The sequence below is a fragment of the Pempheris klunzingeri genome, chromosome 2 (genome assembly GCF_042242105.1).
Source record: "Pempheris klunzingeri isolate RE-2024b chromosome 2, fPemKlu1.hap1, whole genome shotgun sequence".
Taxonomy (NCBI): Eukaryota; Metazoa; Chordata; class Actinopteri; order Acropomatiformes; family Pempheridae; genus Pempheris; species Pempheris klunzingeri.
The window spans coordinates 6353742-6376167 of NC_092013.1; the positions used below are offsets into that span (position 1 = coordinate 6353742).

Consider the following 22426-nt stretch of genomic DNA (forward strand, 5'->3'; position numbering starts at 1 on the left):
GCACCCGATCGCTACTGGCTGGAGGCTACACACACACACTGCCTAAAGGCTGATGGCCAGAAACCCCTGAACACAGCAAAAGAAAATACAGGCAGAGAGCCACATCTATTAAGTTTTTTTTCCCCAGCATTTCAAATCTTTGGGTAGTTTAATTTAAAGCAAAACACATTTTTTATGGGGTTTTTTTGTACAAAATCTTAAATCTTTAAATGTAGTGGAGTACAAAGAACAATATTTCCCTCTTAGATGTAGTGAAGTACAAGTAAAAAGTGGCATGAAAAGAATAAAGTAAGTAAAAGTACCTCATATTTGAACATAAGCACAGTCCCTGAGTAAATGTACTGACACCATTGTAGAAATGCATTGTTGCCCTATTGTGCTTTATGTTTTATGACTTGGACACAATTTTGACCTCCCCAGCCAGCCCAACAACGCAAATGAACACTGTAGAAGCCTAGGTGTTATGCAAATAAAGTTTTAGTGTGAGAGAGCTGGTGGGCACTTCCTGCTGTTAAGATGCCCCAGGTCGCCTCTGTGCTCTCCATGAAGCAGTGAGAGCTGCATGGATCCAATTCCTTTTCACTCTGTGTAAAGTGGCTTTTACTTCAGTTGGAACCTGTTAATCCAGTCCATTGAACAGCGTCCTACTGTCAAGATGAAATTAGTTCACATAGCACTTCTGGTCAGAAGTTTCAAAATAAAAGAGCATACTTTAACACTTTTTATGTTTCTGTCAGCCTGAGTTCATAATTTACAATACAGCTTGGTCTAGCTTGTCAAATTGATTGCTTAACTTGTTCTGATCACCATAAACCAGTAGTTTTAATCCTAATTCTTGAGCCCCTGAGCCTTGATCATTTTCATACATGATGAAATTGTTCCCTCACGCTGAGAACTAAAACCACAGTGACTGTTACGTGTTATAGAGTAGCCGTCAGTAACCCAATAAACCAGCATGTAAAGCATTTAACGTACATTATTTCTCCTGTAAGAGTTAACACTGTTTCCTCTGAAATCTGCCAAAGCACCGCGGTAAAGTAAGGTAACTAAATTATAGTTACATATATACTGACTCATTTCATCCTTCAACATATTGTCTTTTATGTTATTACCTGGTTGGTTAAAGACAATTTATACTGCAAAAACTAAAACTGTGCTTTTGTCTTTAACATAGTTTGAAAAAGTAGAGGTAGTTACTTTGGAAGATGATTTTGGATGAAATACGAAACACTGACCATTGCATCTTACTAAAAATATTTGATTGAAGGGTTCCTTCAAAAAATGTGTTTGTCTGTCAGCACTCGCCCCCTTTTTTTGTTAGTATTTTTAAAAAACTGGACCTGGAAGCTCTTGTTTGTACAGAGTTGCTGTGATTGGCTCATTATATGCCAGCTAACCCCTGACACCCCTGTTTGTCTCTTCTGGGCTACTGTAGAAACATGGTGGTGAAAGAGAACCAGCTCCCTGTGTAGATATAAAGCAAGGTAACGAAAACAACACGTGATTATGCAGTATTGAACACATAGGACACCTTATTCTAGCTTTGCCAATAGATCTCCCTAAATCCTTCACTCTGAACCTTCAGATATTATTAATGACATGCAATGGTAAAAATAAATTATTTCAACCAAAAGTATTGTTAAATAATATGACCTGCAACAAGCATCAGGCGACAATCATTTAACACATATTATATTTAACATTGCTGGAGAACACAGACTTTCACTGCCAGTGGCTGCTTCGCTGTAAAGAAAGAGCTAGATAGTTGTCGCGCTTTTATTTTGAAGTTAAGAACACGCCTCTTCCGGTTGGATCCTGCCTCTATGCAGGTAACTTGATCCCCGGGATGGGGGTGGCTGTACCCGGAGCGGGCGGAGGGAGAGTCCGCTGGGTGGAGGAGCAGCCTGACGTCCTATTAGTGTGAATGACTTGAGGGGGAGAAAAAAGAAAAAGCAGTGTGACAACAGCGCAGCAGGAGAGACGGTCGCGGAAAACTGAGGAACGATCTTCTCTTTTGTGATTTCTTCCTGCTTCCCTTCCTGTAATCCTCCACCTGTATGACGGCCTGAAGACGGAGAGGTAAAACACTTTACGCTGCTTATGTCAAAGAAAGAGATGTTAATAACAGGTGCAGCATCTCTGTGCGTGTTGTGAATATGTAGGGTGACCTTATATGACAGCACTGACAGTTTAAGTTGGATTAAATGTACAGTTATAGTTATTTATCTGTGTCCAGCTGCAGAGGACTCGCTGCCGGTTCAACGACTGGCAGTTCAGCACTGACGCGTTTATTAGTAACTTATTAACAACTCAACAGTGACACATGCACCTAAAGTGACCATTCAGTGTCGTGCAACAAGTCACAACATCGCGATGTTTGGCTGAAATAAGCCCAGACTGAGCTGATAGCCTCCAGCAGCATCCCTCACACAAGTGGTAAATAACAGCAAAATGAAAGAGCAGCCTTGGCACTGAAGGAAATCAGAGTTAAAGAAACTAAAAAAAGAAAAAAAAAAGCTATGTGCTGCTGGAGAATGGTTTTTACTGAGTGGCTTGAATAAGCAACAGAAAGTATCCATCATCTGCAGCTTATTCATCCAGACAGTGTTTGTTTCTGAGGAATTCAACTGTGAGAAAAAGAGGGGAAACAAATAGGACACATTATTTCACTGCTTGGTGGTGTAAAGGGCTTCAGGAGTCCCATTACACAACAGCATGCAGATGTGTTGTGTCCTCACACAGCGCATCACATGCCAAAAGTTCACACACTGACTGAATCAAAACAGTTTATACAAACCAGCTGTAGGTTGATAACGTGAGAGTGACAGTGAACATTTCCCTGACACAGAAACGCTGCTCAGTGTTGGACTGTCTGTGGGGCGTGGAGTTACCGGTTTGTGCAAAAGTCTTACAGGTCAAACCAGATGCCTGTGGTATCCAGCATAAGACATTTAGAAACTTTTACACACTCATTTGTCTTTTCTTATTTTTATTCAACCACACATGCTGTGTGAATGTAAACGTGGCCTTTCTCTTGTGAAGGTTATTAGTGGTGATCGACGTGCTTCTGTCACAGTTTGTGTCGGCTGGTTTTATTTTTCAGTGGTTTCGGCTCAGTTGGAGATGTGATCGTGTCTTTGCTGATGTGTGTGGTGACTCATCGTCCTGCCTGCTTTAGTCTCTGACAACATGTTTCCCACCTGCCTGTTCTGATTCCTATTTTTCCTAGTTTTTCATATGAAGTTTGGCTTCATACATGCACCTCAGCTCCCTTTATTTCCACTGTTAACACTATTATCACTGTAAATATTATCGTTTAGCAATACTGAAATAGTTAAGTTTTATAACAGTTGTTATTTATAATCAATACATTATCAGATTTGAGTTTCATCTAATCATATGACAACAGCTGTTTACTTGTTGGGTGCAAAGATCTTTGGTGGACAGACTATTGACAGGGTCTAATATTGTAAATACTAATAATAAAAACATAGACTGACCCTTACAGTTGTTACTGGTTGGACAATAGAGGAGCTGTATGATTTCTCTCTATTGATTATGTAACTGTAAGTCAGGCTTTGGACAATCAATCAAGATGAGGTCTCAGAGGCTGCTTACAACATGACAGTTATCCCCCCCGAGGATGAAACGATGGCAGTGACGGGTCAGAGCTCGATGATAAAAATGTTAGAGAAGATAAACCTGTATTGATCCCCAGTGGGAAACTTTTGTTGTTGCTGCAGCGCAAGAACAGAAATAAGGTGTGTTGCTTAGTGCGTAATATTAACCACAAAGTCAAGAAACACTAATGTAGTTAGTGTATTAATACTTGCAATGCTTTATTTTAGACTGCAACCATGTTCAGTTTTGTCCCCTTTTAAAAGCACAATTGTGGTTTTTTTGCGAATTAGATCTTTATTACTTTTACTTTTGCTTTTATCACGTCTCATTTGGATTATTCTAATTGCACACCTTGGCCAAGACATGAATACAATGCAGCCCCCAGACTTTCAACAATGTGTGTTCATTTCACCACTATTTTAACCTCCCTTCACTCACTCACTTGGCTTTAGAGTTTTAATCTTGACTTTGAGGCCTCACACGTTATGGCAGCGAGTTACCTGGCTGAGCTTATGACTCGTTACTCACCAGCCCGTCTGATAAGGCCTTGTTAGCCGTTCCCCCGGTCAAGGCTAAAGGCTGAGGGTGACAGTTGGGCCCCGACCCTTTGGATGAGCTTTACTGGAGGAACTAAAACAATTCGCTGCCCTCTTTTAAATATTCATCTCTTAAATGTATCTTTTACTTATCTGTTATTTTATATGGTGGTTTTATCCCTTATTTTATCTATATTTTAACTTTTATCTGTTTTATCTGTTATCTTAAATACTTTTAAGACATACACACACACATAAATATGTACAGTATATATCTGTCAGTGTGTGTGTATATAGAACAAAATATTTAATACACAGAATAGAGTTTCAAATGTAGTACAGTATAATATAACAAAAAACAACGGCTGATGAGAGTGGTGTGAGTGTCCCAGTGTCTTAAACAGAAGTGGATCTGACCCAGACCTGTGTGTGTGTGTGTGTGTGTGTGTGTGTGTGTGTGTGTGTGTGTGTGTGTGTGTGTTCACTGCTGTTGTACAGTCTGACTGCAGCAGGTACAAATGAGCGCCTGACATGCTCTGTTTGGTAAGATGATCCGGTGGCTGAATGACCTGCTCATCTCCCACAGGTCGTCCTAGAGGGGGTGAGATCGGTTATCTAGTTTGGCTTTGATCTTGTCCTTCGGCTACCTCTCTCCACTAATTCCAGACTGCCCAGTTTCAGCCCCTCCACACAGGCCTTTTTAACCAGCTTGTTAGTCTGCTGATCTCACCCGCCTTGATGCCACCCCTCCATCCCACCACAGCAAAGAACAGACACTGGCTACCACAGAGTGATAGAAGGAGCCTGTTACACACACTAAAGGATCTGAATCATGTTCACAGTTCCCTGTGTATGTTCAGCACAATTGATTAGTTTCTCTTTGCCCCTGCAGAGGTAATGTGCTTTCAAAAATCTAGACCAACCAGACTTCTGTCTTCTTTAACAACATAATTAACTGGCTGTGTCTCAACCGAGAGTGTTTTTTCAATGTGAATATGTAGTTTGCTGTATGTAAACTCCTCTCCTCTCCTCTCCTCTCCTCTTTCAGTAACTCAGCTATGGAAAGCTCCATTGAGGTTTCCCAGACTGGTGGCACCTCAAAACCCAAACCAGTTCTGGCCCCCAAACCTCGGCTCACTCCCAAGCCCTTCTCTCTGCAGAAGAATACCACCATTCGCTCCATCCATGCTCCAAAGACGGTCACCGCTACCTCTAAGACAACAACACAGCAGACTGGAAAATCGGAGGCCTCAGGTGTCCCCAAACCGGCTTTGAGCTCACCTGCTCCGCAACCCACCACCACTGACTCCAAGCCGAGCTCTGTGAGTGCGCCCGCCAAAGATCAACCAAAAGCAACCAAAGAAAGTAAAGCAAGCCCACATGGAGAAGATACTCTTGATTCTGGTGTAGGAAAATCAGCTCCACCCTCAAAGACAGCTCCACCCAAAGAGGCACCCAAGGCCAAGCCGAGCCAGAAGGACGATGTCATCCAAACAAACCACCAACCATTCACAGGTATTGTAAGTAACTCTGAACAGAATGACGGAGAAAAGAAGAAGGAGGAAACTGAGTCCTCTGTTTCGCAGAAGCCTGAAGAACCAGGTAGTGACGTCTCCTCCAGAGCCAATGAAAAGTATCGATGGGGCAGCACCAGGAAGCGCCTGTCCATGGAGCTCACTTCAAAGTTTGAGTCAGGTGGCCTTACTCTGCCCCCCGAGCCGAATATCCCCATCTCTACAACCAACAGCAAGGACAATATTAACAAAGCAGAGTCGTCAGATCCAGAGCAGAGCCTGACAGCATCTAAGCAGTCAAACAGAGAGACTGACAAAGGTGGATTGACGCCAGAATACAGTGGAGGAGGCAGCATAAAGCGCAGGATCAGTCTTCTGTTCGACTCGTCATCGAGGCCGGAGGTCATGACGAAGAGAGACGAGCCAGAAATCGTAAACAGCACAGGAGGCGTGAAGGAGAAAATCAAAAACTGGGCCACGGAGACGAGCTCCGAGGGTCCGAAGACTGAGAAGAAGCCTCAGGTTGTGCCCCGAACTGGCTCTAAGAGGTAAGTGTGTTTGGTGATGCGTTAAGACATGAGTAAAAGGAAAAGAACGTTCTCTTTCAAGCAGGAAGTTCATTTTAGTTTTGTCAAGTCCACACTTAAGACTTTTAATGTATTTTTATCTCCTTAATATGAATATTCCCTGGATATGGCTGGTGCTTCATTGGTGTATATAGAATTCACTCTGCAGGGTACGTGTTTATGTTCCTTTTTTCTTTCGGTTGCATCAGAGAGATTAAGGAGTCTGTGAAAACATCACGGTAAGAGGTGTGCAAGTCCAGAAGTGTTGAGGCAGGCACCTTGTGTGGACATACTAGGGGCGTGGTAACTGAATAAGATTGTGGCCAGATTTATGGCCTCAAACAACCACGTTTAGATAAGAGTGCAAACTAGGCCCACAGTGAAAATGACATTTAAGAGATTCAACGGCGAGATGTCCTCTTAGCCTTGACACAGATTTCACTGTCAGCCGTTTTAATTGGTAGTTCTTACGAAAGCTGTTAGCAGTGTGCTTTGTGGATTACCCAGAGTAACAAAGACTCTGTTTCTGAAAAGCGAAGTTGCTGTTGAAGTTTTTAAACAGTAAACTGTCAGCGCTCTGAGCTCCACAAATTAAATCCACCTCTGCTGTGTTTACATAGAGGCTGAAATCTTAGAGATGAATTTCTCAAAACCTGGCAAATAAAACCAAAACAATCTGAATAGCAAGATACACCTAAAGATAAGTGAAAGGAGGTGTTTTGTTTTTAAAATGGGTGACTAAACCTTTAAAGGAATAATTCAACGTTTATGCTGATAATTCACTTTCTTGCCAAGAGTTAGATGAGTGATTTCCCCACGTAGATACATAAAGTATTTCTGAAACTAGGGTCAGCAGGCGATTAGCTTAGCTTAGCATAAAGACTGACTTTGTCCAAAGTCTCTAAAACATCTGCTGATCATCTTGAAGTCACAGCGCCAGACCAAGAAGTTCCAGTGTGCTCATAAAACTACAACTTGTACATTACATTTTTTACATAGATTAGGCAAACACAACATATATCATATGAATTACTCAAATCAGATTTCTTAGATTCAGGCTAAGTGTTTCCCCCTGTTTCCAGTCTGTATGCTAAGCTAAGCTAACCATATGCTGGCCGCAGCTTCGTATTTATAAGAGTGTTATCATATCATCTAACTCTCAGTAAGAAATCAAAGCATTTATTTCCCAAATTATTTATTTAACATAAACTTTTTGTGATCACGTGTACTTGTATGTATTAGAGTGACCTGAGCTGTTGACAATTCTTTTTAAGCAAGCATGATCATTAAACTTATTTTCCTCTCTTCCACAGCTTTGAGCCAACAACTGCTCCAACAGCAGAGAAAACACCCAAAATGCCTCCTGTTGAACCTCCTCCACCTGCGATTTCATCCAGTCAGACGGCCGATCTTCCTTCAAAGGTCTCACCTGCTGAACAACCCACTGAGACCCAAATGGAAACGTCTAAAGATGCTCCTTCTGTAGATAAGTCATCGGGAAGCTCTAGAGAGACATCTGGAGAACAAACGCCTGACAAATCAACAGAGGATGATGTCCGACTACGCGGCCGCAGCTCTTCTACAAGCCACTCCGCTCCAGATGAGGGAGACTCAGCTGCAGGTGAAAGTGCTGAGCACGCTCTGAAGAGGAACAGCGTCAAACGCCGCTCGGTTCACTTCGGAGTCGTGGAGAGAGATGATGGCGGACCTCCACTGATCCTGGGCTCAGCGTCCGATTCCAGCACAGAAGAAGAAGAAGAAAAAGATGAGGATGAAGCTGAGGAGGACGTCCCTGTTTCGGTGCCTGTCTTTAGAAGAGTGGGAGCTCTTCAGAAGGAGGAGGATGCTGCGAAAGAAGAGGAACGACTGAAACATCTGGAGTTTGAAAAAAGACGGAGAGCAGAAGAGTTTGAACAGGCAAGACTTAATTTAGAAGAGGAGCACAAACGAAAAGAAGAAGAAGAAAAGGAGAAAGAAAGGGTGAGGCAGAGGGAAGAGGAGGAGAGGGAAAGAGAGAGGCTGAAGGAGGAGGAGATGGAGAGACAGAGGAAGGAGGAAAAGGAAAGAGAGAGGCTGAAGGAGGAGGAGGAGATGGAGAGACAGAGGAAGGAGGAAAAGGAAAGAGAGAGGCTGAAGGAGGAGGAGGAGATGGAGAGACAGAGGAAGGAGGAAAGGGAGAGAGAGAGGCTGAAGAAGGAGGAGGAGATGGAGAGACAGAGGAAGGAGGAAAAGGAAAGAGAGAGGCTGAAGAAGGAGGAGGAGATGGAGAGACAGAGGAAAGAGGAAAGGGAGAGAGAGAGGCTGAAGAAGGAGGAGGAGATGGAGAGACAGAGGAAGGAGGAAAGGGAGAGAGAGAGGCTGAAGAAGGAGGAGGAGATGGAGAGACAGAGGAAGGAGGAAAAGGAAAGAGAGAGGCTGAAGAAGGAGGAGGAGATGGAGAGACAGAGGAAGGAGGAAAGGGAAAGAGAGAGGCTGAAGAAGGAGGAGGAGATGGAGAGACAGAGGAAGGAGGAGAGGGAAAGAGAGAGGCTGAAGAAGGAGGAGGAGATGGAGAGACAGAGGAAAGAGGAAAAGGAAAGAGAGAGGCTGAAGAAGGAGGAGGAGATGGAGAGACAGAGGAAGGAGGAAAAGGAAAGAGAGAGGCTGAAGGAGGAGGAGATGGAGAGACAGAGGAAGGAGGAGAGGGAGAGAGAGAGGCTGAAGAAGGAGGAGGAGATGGAGAGACAGAGGAAGGAGGAAAAGGAAAGAGAGAGGCTGAAGGAGGAGGAGATGGAGAGACAGAGGAAGGAGGAGAGGGAGAGAGAGAGGCTGAAGAAGGAGGAGGAGATGGAGAGACAGAGGAAGGAGGAAAAGGAAAGAGAACGGCTGAAGAAGGAGGAGGAGATGGAGAGACAGAGGAAGGAGGAAAAGGAAAGAGAGAGGCTGAAGAAGGAGGAGGAGATGGAGAGACAGAGGAAGGAGGAAAAGGAAAGAGAGAGGCTGAAGGAGGAGGAGGAGATGGAGAGACAGAGGAAGGAGGAAAGGGAGAGAGAGAGGCTGAAGAAGGAGGAGGAGATGGAGAGACAGAGGAAGGAGGAAAAGGAAAGAGAGAGGCTGAAGGAGGAGGAGGAGATGGAGAGACAGAGGAAGGAGGAGAGGGAAAGAGAGAAAGAGTTGGAGTTGATGCGGCAGCGAAAGGAGGAGGAGGACAGGGAGAGGGTGAGACAGAAAGAGGAGAGACTCAGGGAAGAGGAGATGGAGAAAGAAAGATTAAGAGAGGAGGCTGAGGGAAGAGAGAGGGAGAGGCAAAAGAGGCTGACAGAGCAGCGAGAGAAGGACGAAGAGATGGAGAGGATGAGGCGAGTGGAAGTGGAGAAGCAGAGGGAGGAGGAGAGGAAAAGAGAGATAGAGAAAGAAAGTGCAGAGGAGCTGGAGAGAAAGGGAGCACGAGAGCTGGAGGAAAGGCTAAGAATGGAGGAGGAGAGAGGAAAGGATGAGCTGAGCGACAGGGGAGGAGAGAGAGCAGCTTCGGACGAGGCAGAGAAGAACTTAATCAGCTTCGACTCTGAAGATGTGCCTCAGAAATCAGAATCACCACGATCCCCCCCAGTAAAAACCTGTGAGCCCACACACAGTCAAAGCGAACTTGTTTTTGATGACTTCTCCGTCAGGCCGTCTCTGATCGACGTGGATTTTGAGGATTTTTCCGTCAAGCCAAAGAGATGGGGCGCACAGGCTAAAGTAGAAACCAGCCCTCTGCTCATCCAGAGTTGGGAGGCCGTCCCCACGGGTGACGAGGAAGAGGAAATGCTGGTGCCCCTGGACGTCAGCCCTCGGGAAAAGAAAGTGCCCGAGCGGGTGGAAAAACCAGGCAGCCCGGAGCCAACAACAACCCAGGAAAGTCCAGAGGAAGAGGAAGAGGAGCAGAGGCCTGAGGTGGAACGGCTGATCTCCATGGAGGTGGAGGACGAGGAGAAGGGGACGGAGACGGTGATGGAGGAAGAGGAGGAGACACGGCGGGACGAAGCGGAAGAGGCGGAGAAGCAGGAGGTAAATGCAGCGTGATGGATTTTGTTTTTTGCGAGCAGCAGCTTGGTTATATGAGAGGGTTATTTGGTCGATGAGGGTGAGGTTCAGAGCAGAGACAGGAGTGTGCTTGTAACCGTGGTTGTTTCACCACTGAATCACATCCGCCTGCCATTCACACACACACACACACACACACACACACACCTCAACACACAGCCATTCCTGAAGCATGACGAAAAAACACCTTGTCATACTTGCTTCAGCCTGATTCAGTCACAGCTTGTTAAGCGTGTGTGTTTGTGTGTGTAGTTGTGACACAGTGTAATGAACCAAGCGTGGCCTGAAATCTACATCTACACGTATGCGTGTGCCATGGCTCATTTGTGTTATCCGCCTATTTCTTACAATAACAAGAGCGTACAGAGTGTTAGAGAAAGATAAGTGTTGACTCAAACAACAACCTGGTTCTCAGTTCCTGCTCTCAAATTTCTACCCCTGACGATGATACATGTAGAGGGTGAGAAAAAGTAAGACTGAATGTCTTTTCCATGCATATTTAGTTTCTCTCAAAAGTCGTCCAGGTCGTCCAGGACATTCAGTTGCTTTAGTCTTAGTTTTGATGAATTTTCTGAATATATCAGACTCTACTTCCTGGTAGCGAATGTGTGGTTGTAACTGTAAGACGTCTAACAGGAAGTGAGGTTATGACATCCTCTGCATCTGCCCCACAATCGTCTGTCAGATACTTTCACTTTGGTCTTATTTTTTTACGCGAAGAAAACATTTGTTCTCAAAGACCAAGGCAGTTTGAAAAAAGATTTCCGCGTGAGGGAGGGATGGATTATTTCACATGGGCGTCTTGGATGGGTTATCTCCAGCAGCTGTGGGTGAGTCTTTGCACAGAGAAATGTTGCCTAATAGCACTAGAGGTATTACAGGGAATTGCAAAGTCACTCCAGAAATTTGCACCTGTGGGAGGATTCTTCCTGTTATGCACTGAATACACAAGGGTGCAAGTTGAGTACGTAACCAATTTGTATTTGAGTGGTTCAGTTTTGAGCCAAAGCTCCCACATAAAAAAGATAATACGATTTGAATGGGGCTTTGCTAAAATGATAGATTCAAAGTCTGTGGCTAAGCCGAGTGTAAAACAGTTTTATGTCACACTTTTATGTCACAGTATAACTTTATCAACCGTTTCCCAGTCTTGGATTGATCCAGCAGATCGCCTCAGCCAGCAGCCGTGAAATGGGCTGCTACAATAGCTGTAATATAATCCTTGGGGGCAATTGCGCCAATCAAAGTATGTTCACTGAAAGTGCTTGTTGACAGGCTCAGATTGTTATTTGTGTTTGACAACATTACAGAAATGATCTCTACAGAGATCGACCTGAAAGATTCAATCAATAAGTCTTTCTTTATATAACCCCAATTCAACACAAACGATATCTCAAGACACTTTTCAGAGAAGAGAGAGAAGGCTGAGACCAAACTCTTTAATTAAGAGATGCACAGCAAGCAACAACTATAATAACAATAGTAACTCTATTAATTATAAGAGGAATATGACTAATAATGAATATGTGAACGATAATAATAATAGGCTTCAAATTTAATAATTACTAATAGTAGTAATAGATTGATTTCTTTTTTCAAACTAACTTAATATGTTATATCTCATTTAGACAGAGTTAAACCTTTAGCCAATTTAGGAACATTAATGAAATAAAATGATAGTTTGTTAAATTTCTGTACACCTTTAAAGAACCTTTAAGTGCCAGGGAGTGAAAACTTTGGCCATTTTATTTATCTTTTATCTTTAGACACTATGTACTTTTTAGTAGTGTTGCATATGATAAGACTCATAAATATATAAAGGCTGCTTCTAACACAAAGTCTATTTTCTGCTTGAGTTGATGCACCTTTAAAGGCCCACTGAAGCTGTAGTTCAGCTGCAGCCAAACAAACCATGTCTGAGCTTATTTCTGGGTCAACCCACAAATATACGTCTTCGCTGCACTTGTGTGTGAAAGAAGTAGTCCTGACGAGCTGGGAGTGTGACAGTCGGCTAATGCTGCTGAGAAACTCAAGGCACCTTAGCAGTGTTTGCCTTGTTATAGTTGACTGACCAAAGATTACAGCCTAAAAGATAGAGTGTACATTTATATAGTTATATACTGTACAGGTATAGAGTATAGAGGTATACGCAGATTTGATTGTGTGTTCTCTAATCTTCTGTATTGTAAATATCTCTATTTCATATTTTTATATCATGTATTTCTTGATTGTGCACCATTATATCAAGGAAAATTACTTGTAATCTGAAAACGTACATGCCAAAAAAATCCGACAGACAATTTAAAGTGCAAAGTCAAGGAGATTATACGCCTAAATGAGCATCTTTCAACAGAAATGACACGGTGGAGTGAGACAAGGCAGCAAAAACAAACACGGTGAACGGAGAAAAGAGTTGTGGTTGCAGCTAATTAGGGAACATCAGAGTGAATGAACATCTGACGGGGCCGCGCTAGTCAAGACGCATCGGTTCACCGCCTGTTTGAACATGCAACATTTTCGCAGTTAATGAAAATACTGAACTCTTAAGCCCTGAACTGTGTGTACATGTACGCATTCGTCTTTGTGATGTTGGCTCTCTGTGTGTTGCGTGCATGCTTTAGCAAACAAACCAGCCCACAGAGAGCTACCGTAAAGGGGCATTGTACATAAATCCACTTAAGGTCGGCTGTATTGGAGCTCTGCTGGTTATCATTTGACAGGCACAGCCCTGGTGTCACCACTGTGTGGCACTGCTGCTCTTAAAAAGCTACACTTCCTTATTCTGCACCACAGAAACCAGCAAGTTTATATCATGTAGAGCACCTTACACTGCCACAGTATGGTCACCATAACATTGAATAGCACAATTTGATAGATGAAAGAATGCAAGAATCATCCAAAATCCACAGAAGCAGCACTATTGTGAGGCAGAGAGAAGCTTTTTATATTGACAGAGCAGAATGTTGAAAATGTTTACTGAGCAAACACAAGCTGTGCAGCCAACCGTGCGGTCCGTCGTCACTCAGGCTACTGGCTCTCAGGTAGACAGACAAACAGTCGGACAGATGGATGGATGGACAGGTCTCATGGTGAGAAGAACCCAGGTGCTATGTGGTCATCATGCCCCCTTTTGGATGTGGTCAACAGGGCAGCGTGTCAGAATGACCATACATGGTGCCCCTCCTTCTCTGTCTCTCTACTCGCTCTCTCCACCCCCTTTTTTTTAGAGAGCCCGTCACCCTCCTGAACACGCACACACACACACACACACACACACACACACACACACACACACACACACACACACTTTCTGGCACACATACACACAAAAGAGGATGGGCTAAAGCACAAACAAGAAAGTTCACATGTTCACTGTCCATTCTTTCAGTCGTCTTGTGCTCCCAGTCGCTCAAACTTTCTCTCAGTCTTCCTGCTTTCTGCTGTTCTCTGTTCTCCTCTCACAAAGATCTGGTTCATTCACTTGCCTGCATTTAACCTTCGGGAAGAGAGCAGAGGAGGGAGGTACAGAAAGCACCTTGGCCCAGCCTGCCGCACCTTCCTTCCCTTGGGGATTTTCCAAAACCGAGCACAGACCTCTGCTTTGTTTTGACGTGCTCTGAAATCACTCTAGAGGAGATAAAAGGGTGATCTACCTCTCTGTACCTGGCTTTGGATGTTTGGACTGGCTGATATTTCCCATGCTGTTTTTTTTTCTTCTTTTTTTTGGCTTGACTGGAAAATAAGGTTGTGATGTGAGCTGGGACGTAGGTACACAAGCAAAGAGGCCTCACAAGTCTCTGCACACCAAAGGAGGTAATCGTTAAAACTGTTGTGTGCAGGACTGGAAGCGTCTTTGCTGTTTTTCTACTTCCAAAGTTGAGGCAAAGGGCTTCTGTCAGTGTCATTTAAATGGACGATGATGTGATGATGGGAGAGTCTGTCTGCAGGACGCTGCTGGTCACATCCATCATAGTGGAATAATGTCAGTGCAAACACATGGCTGGTCAGACTATTTACTTCTAGACTGACAGCAAATAATGGACTGTTTCACTGTTTGTGTGGCCTGAGGCTTAAAAATATGGAGAGAGAGAAGACGGGTTTGTATGACGTCAGAAAGACAGTTACCTTCTGCTTGCTGAAAATGACGGCTGAAAGTCAGATCACAATCCCAGCTTTCTGACTCAGCCATTGACTCCCTTCATCTCTAACAAAGCTGAACTTCAGTTTCTCCGGTGACCCTGTTCCCATGGTGACGCTGGCGCCTGGACGACCAGCTGTTTGAGCTTTTCAACCATGCAGTACTTGGGAGGGAAACTGTCGGCCGCCCAGCTGCAGGTGACCGGCTGGGTGGGCAACGTTCGACGCTCCTTGCAGGGGGCTCTGGAGCTGGTGTGGGGCACCACAGGAGAGACGCAGGAGGAGGAAGAGGAGGGGAAAGAGGAGGAGGAGAAGGAGGAGGAAGGCGAAGATGGAGGAGGAAGGCTTCAGAGAGCCATCTCACCGCTGCGTAGCTTCGCCAGACGTAGCAGGAGATCCCTGCGTCGCCTCTCCGTCAGAAGTCGGCGGACTCTGCAGACGAGAGCCACTGAACCCTGCTCTGTAAGAGCCGACACAGTAACCCAGTAGATGGCAACGAGTAGAACTGTTTAATGACAATCAGATATTACACAAACAGTCTTAGAAGGTTTTACTAATTGGCATAAGGTGCAATGTTAAATGAACACAGCAGCCTTAAAGGCCTGAGTTCATCAAATTCAGACCTGCGGCTCTATACTCATTCCCTAGTCTAATATTTCCACACCCATGTGTTAGCTGATGATAACCATGCAAATGTAAAAAGGAGTGCAGCAGGCAGTGGCCGTCTGTTTCAGGAAGGACGTGGATATCTGATAAAGTTGTCCAAATGTAGTGTTTTATCAGAGAACATGCATGCCCTTTCCCTCTGTGTCTGTGGTGTGCTTCAGAGATAAAGCAGACAACTCTAACAAAGTGTGACACAGTTAGACAAGGCTTATCCAAGTGTGGCTCTTTATGTCTTTGTGCCCTCTGTATCTCAGTCTGCCTTTTGTTCTACAGGAAATGTGCTGCCAAAAGCAGAACAGCATGGTAGCAGATACATATATCTCATTTTGTATATTTTATTCCCCGGTCGTATATCTTATCATCTGCGTTGGAGATAAAAACAAAAATGTAACTTTGGGTGCGATACAGGAAGCAGCTTTTTAGACATATACATTCTGAAGTCAGTCTTGGTAGTTTTGAAGTGTTTACTGTGGGTGTTGCTTGCATGTGAGTGTGAAAGTGAGTCTGTGTTCGTCTGTTTGGGCGTACGTGCACAGGAGACACAGAGATCGAAAAAGGCGAAAATAACCTGCAGGCTTTTAATTTGATAATCTGTCACTTTCCTTTATTTGAGGTAGTGTTCTGTTGACAGCCTGGATCAGAGTCTCGGTTTGTTGTCAGTGTTTCCGCTGCTAACATTTTCAACTAAAACAAAACATTTTACAATCCGTCGTCTAATCCAATCGGAGGCTTTTCACAGACTTGATTTCTTTTCCGCGGCAGCGAACACAAGACACAGTAACTATTTTACGGCAGCCTGAGCTTATCTGCACACTTTATGGCTGACTAATGTGACTGCAGTTAATTGCGCGCTCTCTTCTGTGTTTGCAGCAATGTGCTTACTCACTGTAACTGAAAAATAACTATTAATTCAAGTATTAATAACCTTGATAGACAGAGAGGGAACATGGAGTGGGAGGATGAGGAGGGAGAAGAGAGGGATCAAGGGGAGGAAAGAGTACAGGCAAGAGGGAGAGGCAGGAGAGGAAAGAAAACCATGAATAAACGGCTCCAGTAGTTAAGCAAGGCAAATATAACGGATAAATGGTTGCCATTTAAAGCTGAAAGTAATGCGATAATGGTTGTGGCGTAGATGAAGGGGAACTCGAGCTCATCTTATCAGTGGGAGTACGTCGGACAAAAAAGGCGGGCAATCGCTGCAGTAGAGAGTGCAAACACAATGTTCCACCATCATAGACACTGAAGTAATTATTACTTTTGAGGAGTTGTGATAATTCACCATGGATTGCCCCCCAGAGGAAACAACGCTGGTTGTTCTTGCGGCATCTTTGGGATGTTGTCGTCTCCACTACACCACAAACAAGCTCCCTCACACATTCCACTGACCAAAAAATGTGATGGAGGTGAACTATAATAAAGTCGACTCTGTCTTGACTTGCACATCTTCCGCCCCCCTGAGCATACTGCGCTGGCAGACTCACATGTCCGCAGGTTCATGACAGATTTATTGCAGCTTAGAGGTGTAGGTTTTGTTTTTGTTGTGGATTTATTTATGTATCTGTTTACATCTGCACAGATAGAGGTTGATAGATTTACAACAGTCCTAAATGTTCACTTCTTAGGAATCTAACGGCAAGTCTGGATAGAGTGTCCATAGTGTGCATGTACCTCTGCACTTTGAGCAGATTAAAGCTGCACTAACAGATATTTTTAGATTAACAATGACTCAAATGAATATGTGTAATGTGAAACCTGCCTCTCAGAGTGACAAAGCTACAAGGAACAAACACATTTCTCCTCAAATTTAGAAAACATTTTAGCACCTTTTAGCTCCTTGTTTTGGTTTTACAACCCTCAACTTTACTCATTTGGCCCAGTCTCACTTTCATCAACTTAGTTTATTTTTGGCTAAATATTCTTATTGAAAACTGTATTAGACGACTTAACAATGAGTGTGTACATATATATTTTAGGTTTAGGAACATTTAGCAGCTAAAGAGCCAAATATTTCTCTCAGGAGCTGGTGGAGGCCAAAACAGAGCTAAAAGGTTAGAAAATAGTGAACTTGTCAGGTGAACAGAAGCATTGCTCCAAATGAATGCAAAAGTTGCTCCGTAACTGCTAGAGGTGGTTCAGGTGCAGGCTAAATGGGTAGTGGTGGAACTGTGCCACTGTAGACTGAGTCCCTGTCAGAACAGACTTTGTTTTTCTCTGCAACTAAACACGGCCTGTGGTTGTAGGAAAATCACTAGAAGCCTATTCATTCATGCTGCGATGTTGCCAGATAACAGGCTTTGTGCAAATGAAGCTGCGCCGTGAGCCCTGAGTAATAAACGGCCTCATGAAGGAGAAGAGATGTGAGTGTCAGGCGTGTTTACTCCACTGTTGTTTTGTATCCAGGTGATAATATCAGACAGCACAAAAACATTGGGATGTGCCCCTTTCACAAAGTGAGCTTAAAGGAATGTTTGTGAGGAAGTGCACAGTAGTTGCTTTTGTTTGGAGCATGTGTGTGTGTGTGTGTGTGTGTGTGTGCACCCATGCATTCCAGCATGCGGGCGTGACAGCATGAGTGTGTTTGCGTGTAGGCGCATAGGTGTGTATGCCAGTGCGTGTGCGTGCGTACACATGCTTCATGGTGTTTATTGAGGACAGCCCAGCCTCTGTGACCGGCTCATTAAAAGATGCATGCTTGGCTGGTCCTTAGTCCTCTCTCCCTCTGTAGTTAGTGATCTTGGCTCAGCACACGGTCCATTTTCTCCATGCCTCAGCTCCATAGTGAGAAGTTTTAATGTGCAGATTCACAGATCAAAAGAACATTCACTCGTTATTTGATTTATACGATAAAGCAGTCGATCCGGCGTAGAGATGGGTGTTACTGGTAGATATTTGCACATGCTTAAAATGAAACTGAGTTTAGCAAAATACAGTTTATTCCACAATATCAAACACTCCCTTTAATATGTTTTCTTTCTTCCTGTCTCTCAGGCACAGGTTAACAGTTATGGCACAAACGGTGAAGACAGAGACACTGCTGCTTTGATAGACAACGAGCCAGACCAGCAGAATGAGGCCAACAAACAGACATCTGAAATGGACAGGTAGGAGAGAGCTTCCTCTGTAACACAACACAAACCTCGCGCACTGTCAGCCGCAGATGGACATCCGTGCTGTGTGTTTACGTGGCTTCATTTCCTTCAACTAAGGCCGACATAGACAGACAGGACCAGGCAGGTTTAAGTGTCATTCTCTGTGTCTTGTGCTGAAGGTGTAGCTTCGCATTGAGCTGATGTGATTCAAACTGTTCACGCCTGCAAATAGAAGCCCTATAGCTATTTGACATTGACGTCTTAAAGTAAGTAGCTCAAAGGTGCAGTTTGAAGGAACAAGTGTAGCTCTGGTTTCTGAGAATGATCAGTGGAGCATGTAGAGAAGCAAACGATAACCCAGTGCGACTGAAACCTAAATTACTTTAACCCCATGTGTGATATTGATTTCAGACACTAGTTAAGTGTTTTACTGTTTTCTAAACACAGCTTAATCCTGTGACAGCATGTATCTGCTCACACAAGTGTGATACCAAGTACTTTGAGAGCTGAGCTCCCTGTGCCCCCTTGTGGATAATACAGTACAACACAGAAACTCAGAAGAGCGGAGCTTTGGGAAATTGGACTAAAATTACTCCTGAAGCTGAACTGAAAGCACCTAATCAGCAACTTTTGCATTCGCATTTCACTCTTTTGAATAGTTTTTCTTTCTCCTCAGTCCAAAGCCCGTCCCTGTCCCTGACCAAGTTCCTGAAGTCTCCTCTGAAGACACTGATGTTACTGATTTTCCCAGAGAGGCAGAGCTGCCTGCGTTTCCAGAGGTTGGTGATTCTTTCTTTCTAATCAGCCCATCTTCGTGACTGCAGCTGATGTCCGTGTGATGGTTGTTATTTTGCATACCTGCCTGGGACAGTATGCACTTGTATCTGCACTGCCGTTGTTTTATGACCCCTTAACACGCAGCTGTGAGTGCAGCATATTTTATTAGTTGCTTGCTAGATTCACTGTTTGTGTCTGTGCGCAGAGCTCCGCTCCTCTCCTCGACACCAGCGCACAGAGATCGAAGGCGGACCTGGGCAAGAGGCGAAATCGATCACGTCCGTCACGCTTGCTCCGTGGAGGTTTGTCTCCGACAGAAAGCCCGGACTGGAGGACCTGTGACTCTACAGGTTAACACTGCATCCATGATGTTATTACAGCATCTGTCATGTTATCAGATCTACAGAGAGGACTGGAGCTTTGTTTGATTTTGTTTGTTTTAATGTGTCCATCAAATACATCTGTTACTTGAGAAAAAGCAGTCCAGAAATGTTGATTCACTGCAGGTTCTGATTGATTTGTTTAACGCTGTATTTTCTAGCTGATAAGGAGGCTCCTTCTAAGCAAAGGGAGTCAGACTCAGAGGAGGAGCAGCCTAAACCGAAGGTAGTCTGTTCTCCTCCTCCCACCTCTCAGAGAGTCCCCATGTTCCCTGGTTTCAGTCCTGCAGCCTTAATTGTAAGTTCTCCCAGAGTGGAAGGATAACCCTTTCATAATATATGACATTTATTAATATATATAACAAATGGGTGGCATTTGAATTGAGTAAAATGTGCTTAACTTGCTCCCTGAGGCTCAGATAAAAAGGAGAACGGTTGGAGGAGGAGAGGTTGCAGAAGAAGACAAGGGAAGAGGGGAGAAGGAAAGTCAAAATGAGGAAGTGGCACCATCTCCCTCACAACTGCCCCGCTCCACTCGCCCGGCTGCTCATCTTGCGGGGGCCGCACGAGTGCTGCCACCCTTAGGCGGCACAGACAGAGGGTAAGAAATGAGCGCGACAGCACGCATTAAATCCCAGAAAGGACGAGACAATTATTAACAATTTGGTATGCGTTTTAATTATGACAGTCATCTGAACTGTGACTCTGTGTGCCATTCAGTGCCGCCTCCTCTCCGGCTTGGCTGAAAGAGCTGAAGTCTAAGAAGCGTCTGAGTCAGCACGACGGCGAGGCTTAGCCACACACAGGTGAGTAATATGGATGAGGTCAAAATAACACACGTTCTACGCTGCAGAATAAAATGAACATTTAAAAAAAACTTGTGATAAACAGAATTTATTTTAATATAGAGAGAAAGAGTTCTGTTGCTGCCTTGTGACGAATATGTCAGGGTAACGTACAGCAAGCCGGTCATTATTGCAACGTTTGCTATAATGACTCCTAAAACTTTCTCATGTATAAAAATACCTCCTCTTTCTGTCTTGTTTTACCTGCCTTCTGAGTTTGTTTACGACATTTAAGCACATTTTAGCTTCTTTTCATACCAAAGTATCTAATGGTCAGTGCATATATATATATAAAAAAGCATCTTTTGGATGATAACTCAGCAACAGAATTTTTGATTCTGATATTTAAAACAGGCACACACATTAGAGCTTTCATAACCCATGAATTGCCTGTAATATGCAGAGCATTATGGGACCAAAGAGGATCAGCCCTAGACGAGCATTGAGCGTGAACATTTTGACATTTTTGACATTTGGCATATAACCGGAATTACTGCGGGAGTTAAGACATTATTTAAACGGACTAATTTGTGAGTGTGAGTCATAATGTAGGACAGCTGAATAGGTTTGTGATAATAGAAAGCGAATGGTCTGATCATCCCAGCAATGCTGTCAGGCAGACTTATTTAAAGGAGACTGTGACTAAACTGACAGCAAAGACTAAAACAGGAAGTGGGCCACATCTCTGCAAAGCTTTCTCATTTCATGATCAAAATTGTGCTGAGGGTGAAGACATCCTCATTGTACCTGGCTGCTGTTTCATCTGCTCGGTGCTCTTTTACAGTTATATTCTCCTCTTATTTGTACATATAGCTAAGAGAGACGGACATGAAAAGGTTCATGTAACAGGGTTATGGATTTGAGTGCCACTTTGAGTGCACTAAAAACGAATGCACTCGTGGCAGTGTAGAGCGCTTAAAGTTAAACCATCCAACAAATGATATGTGTTACATGCTGAATGTATTATGTAAAGCTGGTGTCTCAAGTAGTCTGTGATTTGGAAACTCACTCTGTGTCTCTTTTCTGATTTCTGTTCTCTTTAGGAGACGCTGGGCCGTTGTTGTTCATAAAGAATCAATCGACCTCGTCTGTTGCTGACAGGCGTCTCGCCATGATTGCTCCATTTTGTACTTTTGAGTGCCTTATTTTGGACGTTTACTGAGCTATGCAGGAGGGGAAATCAGGCTTTTGCTGAACACAGAGGCCATCAAGAACTTTTTCTGTTGTGTAAATGAAATATGGTGCCAAGGCTATGAGCCAAGACTGTGATGCCAAGTACATGTTTTATCCACCGATGTACAGAGGCTCGGTGGACGGGGAATGCCCCAATGTAAGCCATGGACTGTCTCATTGTTTGAATGTGCAAGTCCATCATATACTGACAGGGACTGACAACACTAGGCCTTCAGCAGGGTTTCTACCTTCACACACACACACACACACACACACACACACACATATGCACAGAAAATTCTGAATATGAATAATGGATTGCACCTTGTGTGTTTTTAGTCTAAATTGTACAATTTACCTTTATCTTTCCCATCACAGATTGTCTCAAGAAAACCTTTAAGCACTTTAAGAAAAAGATTACAACAAATTACCGTCCACACATCTAATAGAATCATCAAGTGCCTAACTGTAATAACATGGTCAAGGGGAATGTTTCTTTTTATCACATCATGAATGTCTGTTTTCTCTTTAAAGTAATGCTCCTCTTACTTAAACTTGTGCTTCCTGGTTTTAGCAAAAGGGCCAATGGCTGATCAGAACATCAACGGGGAGCTGGGAGGAAACCTCTGTCACGTTTTATAACAGAATCAGAAAATATGTTTTGTAAAATCTTCATTCATCTAGTCTATTATTTGTGTGTCTTTTTAATGTCAAAGAACGACATTGTCGTCAATGCTGTAATCATTCATGATCAACATACTGTATGATAAGAGGAAATTGAGGGAATTTTATTAAAACTTTTTCTATGAAATGCATTCGAGGGTGTGTTTTTGATGGGAAACATGCTCCATAGTGCAAAAGGGAGGCAGCAGTGGAGCATGAGGAAGCGTGCGCCCACATGTCAGTTTCAAGATCCAATTTGAAAATATTTGCAACACAGTCTCTTCCTGCTTTATAAGCAGCTTTGTTGGATGCAGCCTTTCGGGCGCTGGATGGAGAGAAAGGTAAAGAAACAGGTAGAAGACAGGAAGCTGGAGAGCAAGATAGCTGGGTGGGG

The 22426-nt window shown here is 43.8% G+C and overlaps 1 protein-coding gene across 1 annotated transcript; it reads left to right on the forward strand.

Annotated features, from left to right (window-relative positions):
* Positions 1–1931: 1931 nt before the first annotated feature.
* tnks1bp1 (tankyrase 1 binding protein 1) lies at positions 1932–22184 on the forward strand. Its single transcript, XM_070838782.1, has 10 exons — positions 1932–2079; positions 5206–6219; positions 7551–10266; positions 18094–18206; positions 18871–18973; positions 19177–19321; positions 19513–19649; positions 19765–19952; positions 20072–20157; positions 21240–22184. The coding sequence occupies exons 2-9, from the start codon at positions 5216–5218 to the stop codon at positions 20145–20147; spliced, it is 4482 nt and encodes a 1493-aa protein (XP_070694883.1). The 5' UTR covers positions 1932–2079; positions 5206–5215; the 3' UTR covers positions 20148–20157; positions 21240–22184.
* Positions 22185–22426: the final 242 nt, after the last annotated feature.

What these genes read in the sequence shown, in the direction of transcription:
- tnks1bp1 (XM_070838782.1), top strand. Translation starts at nt 5,216, where the DNA reads ATGGAAAGCTCCATTGAGGTTTCCCAGACTGGTGGCACCTCAAAACCC. An exon ending in GAGGACCTGTGACTCTACAG is followed by an intron (nt 19,322 to 19,512) that starts GTTAACACTGCA and finishes TGTATTTTCTAG; the next exon opens with CTGATAAGGAGGCTCCTTCT. An exon ending in TCAGTCCTGCAGCCTTAATT is followed by an intron (nt 19,650 to 19,764) that starts GTAAGTTCTCCC and finishes TTGCTCCCTGAG; the next exon opens with GCTCAGATAAAAAGGAGAAC.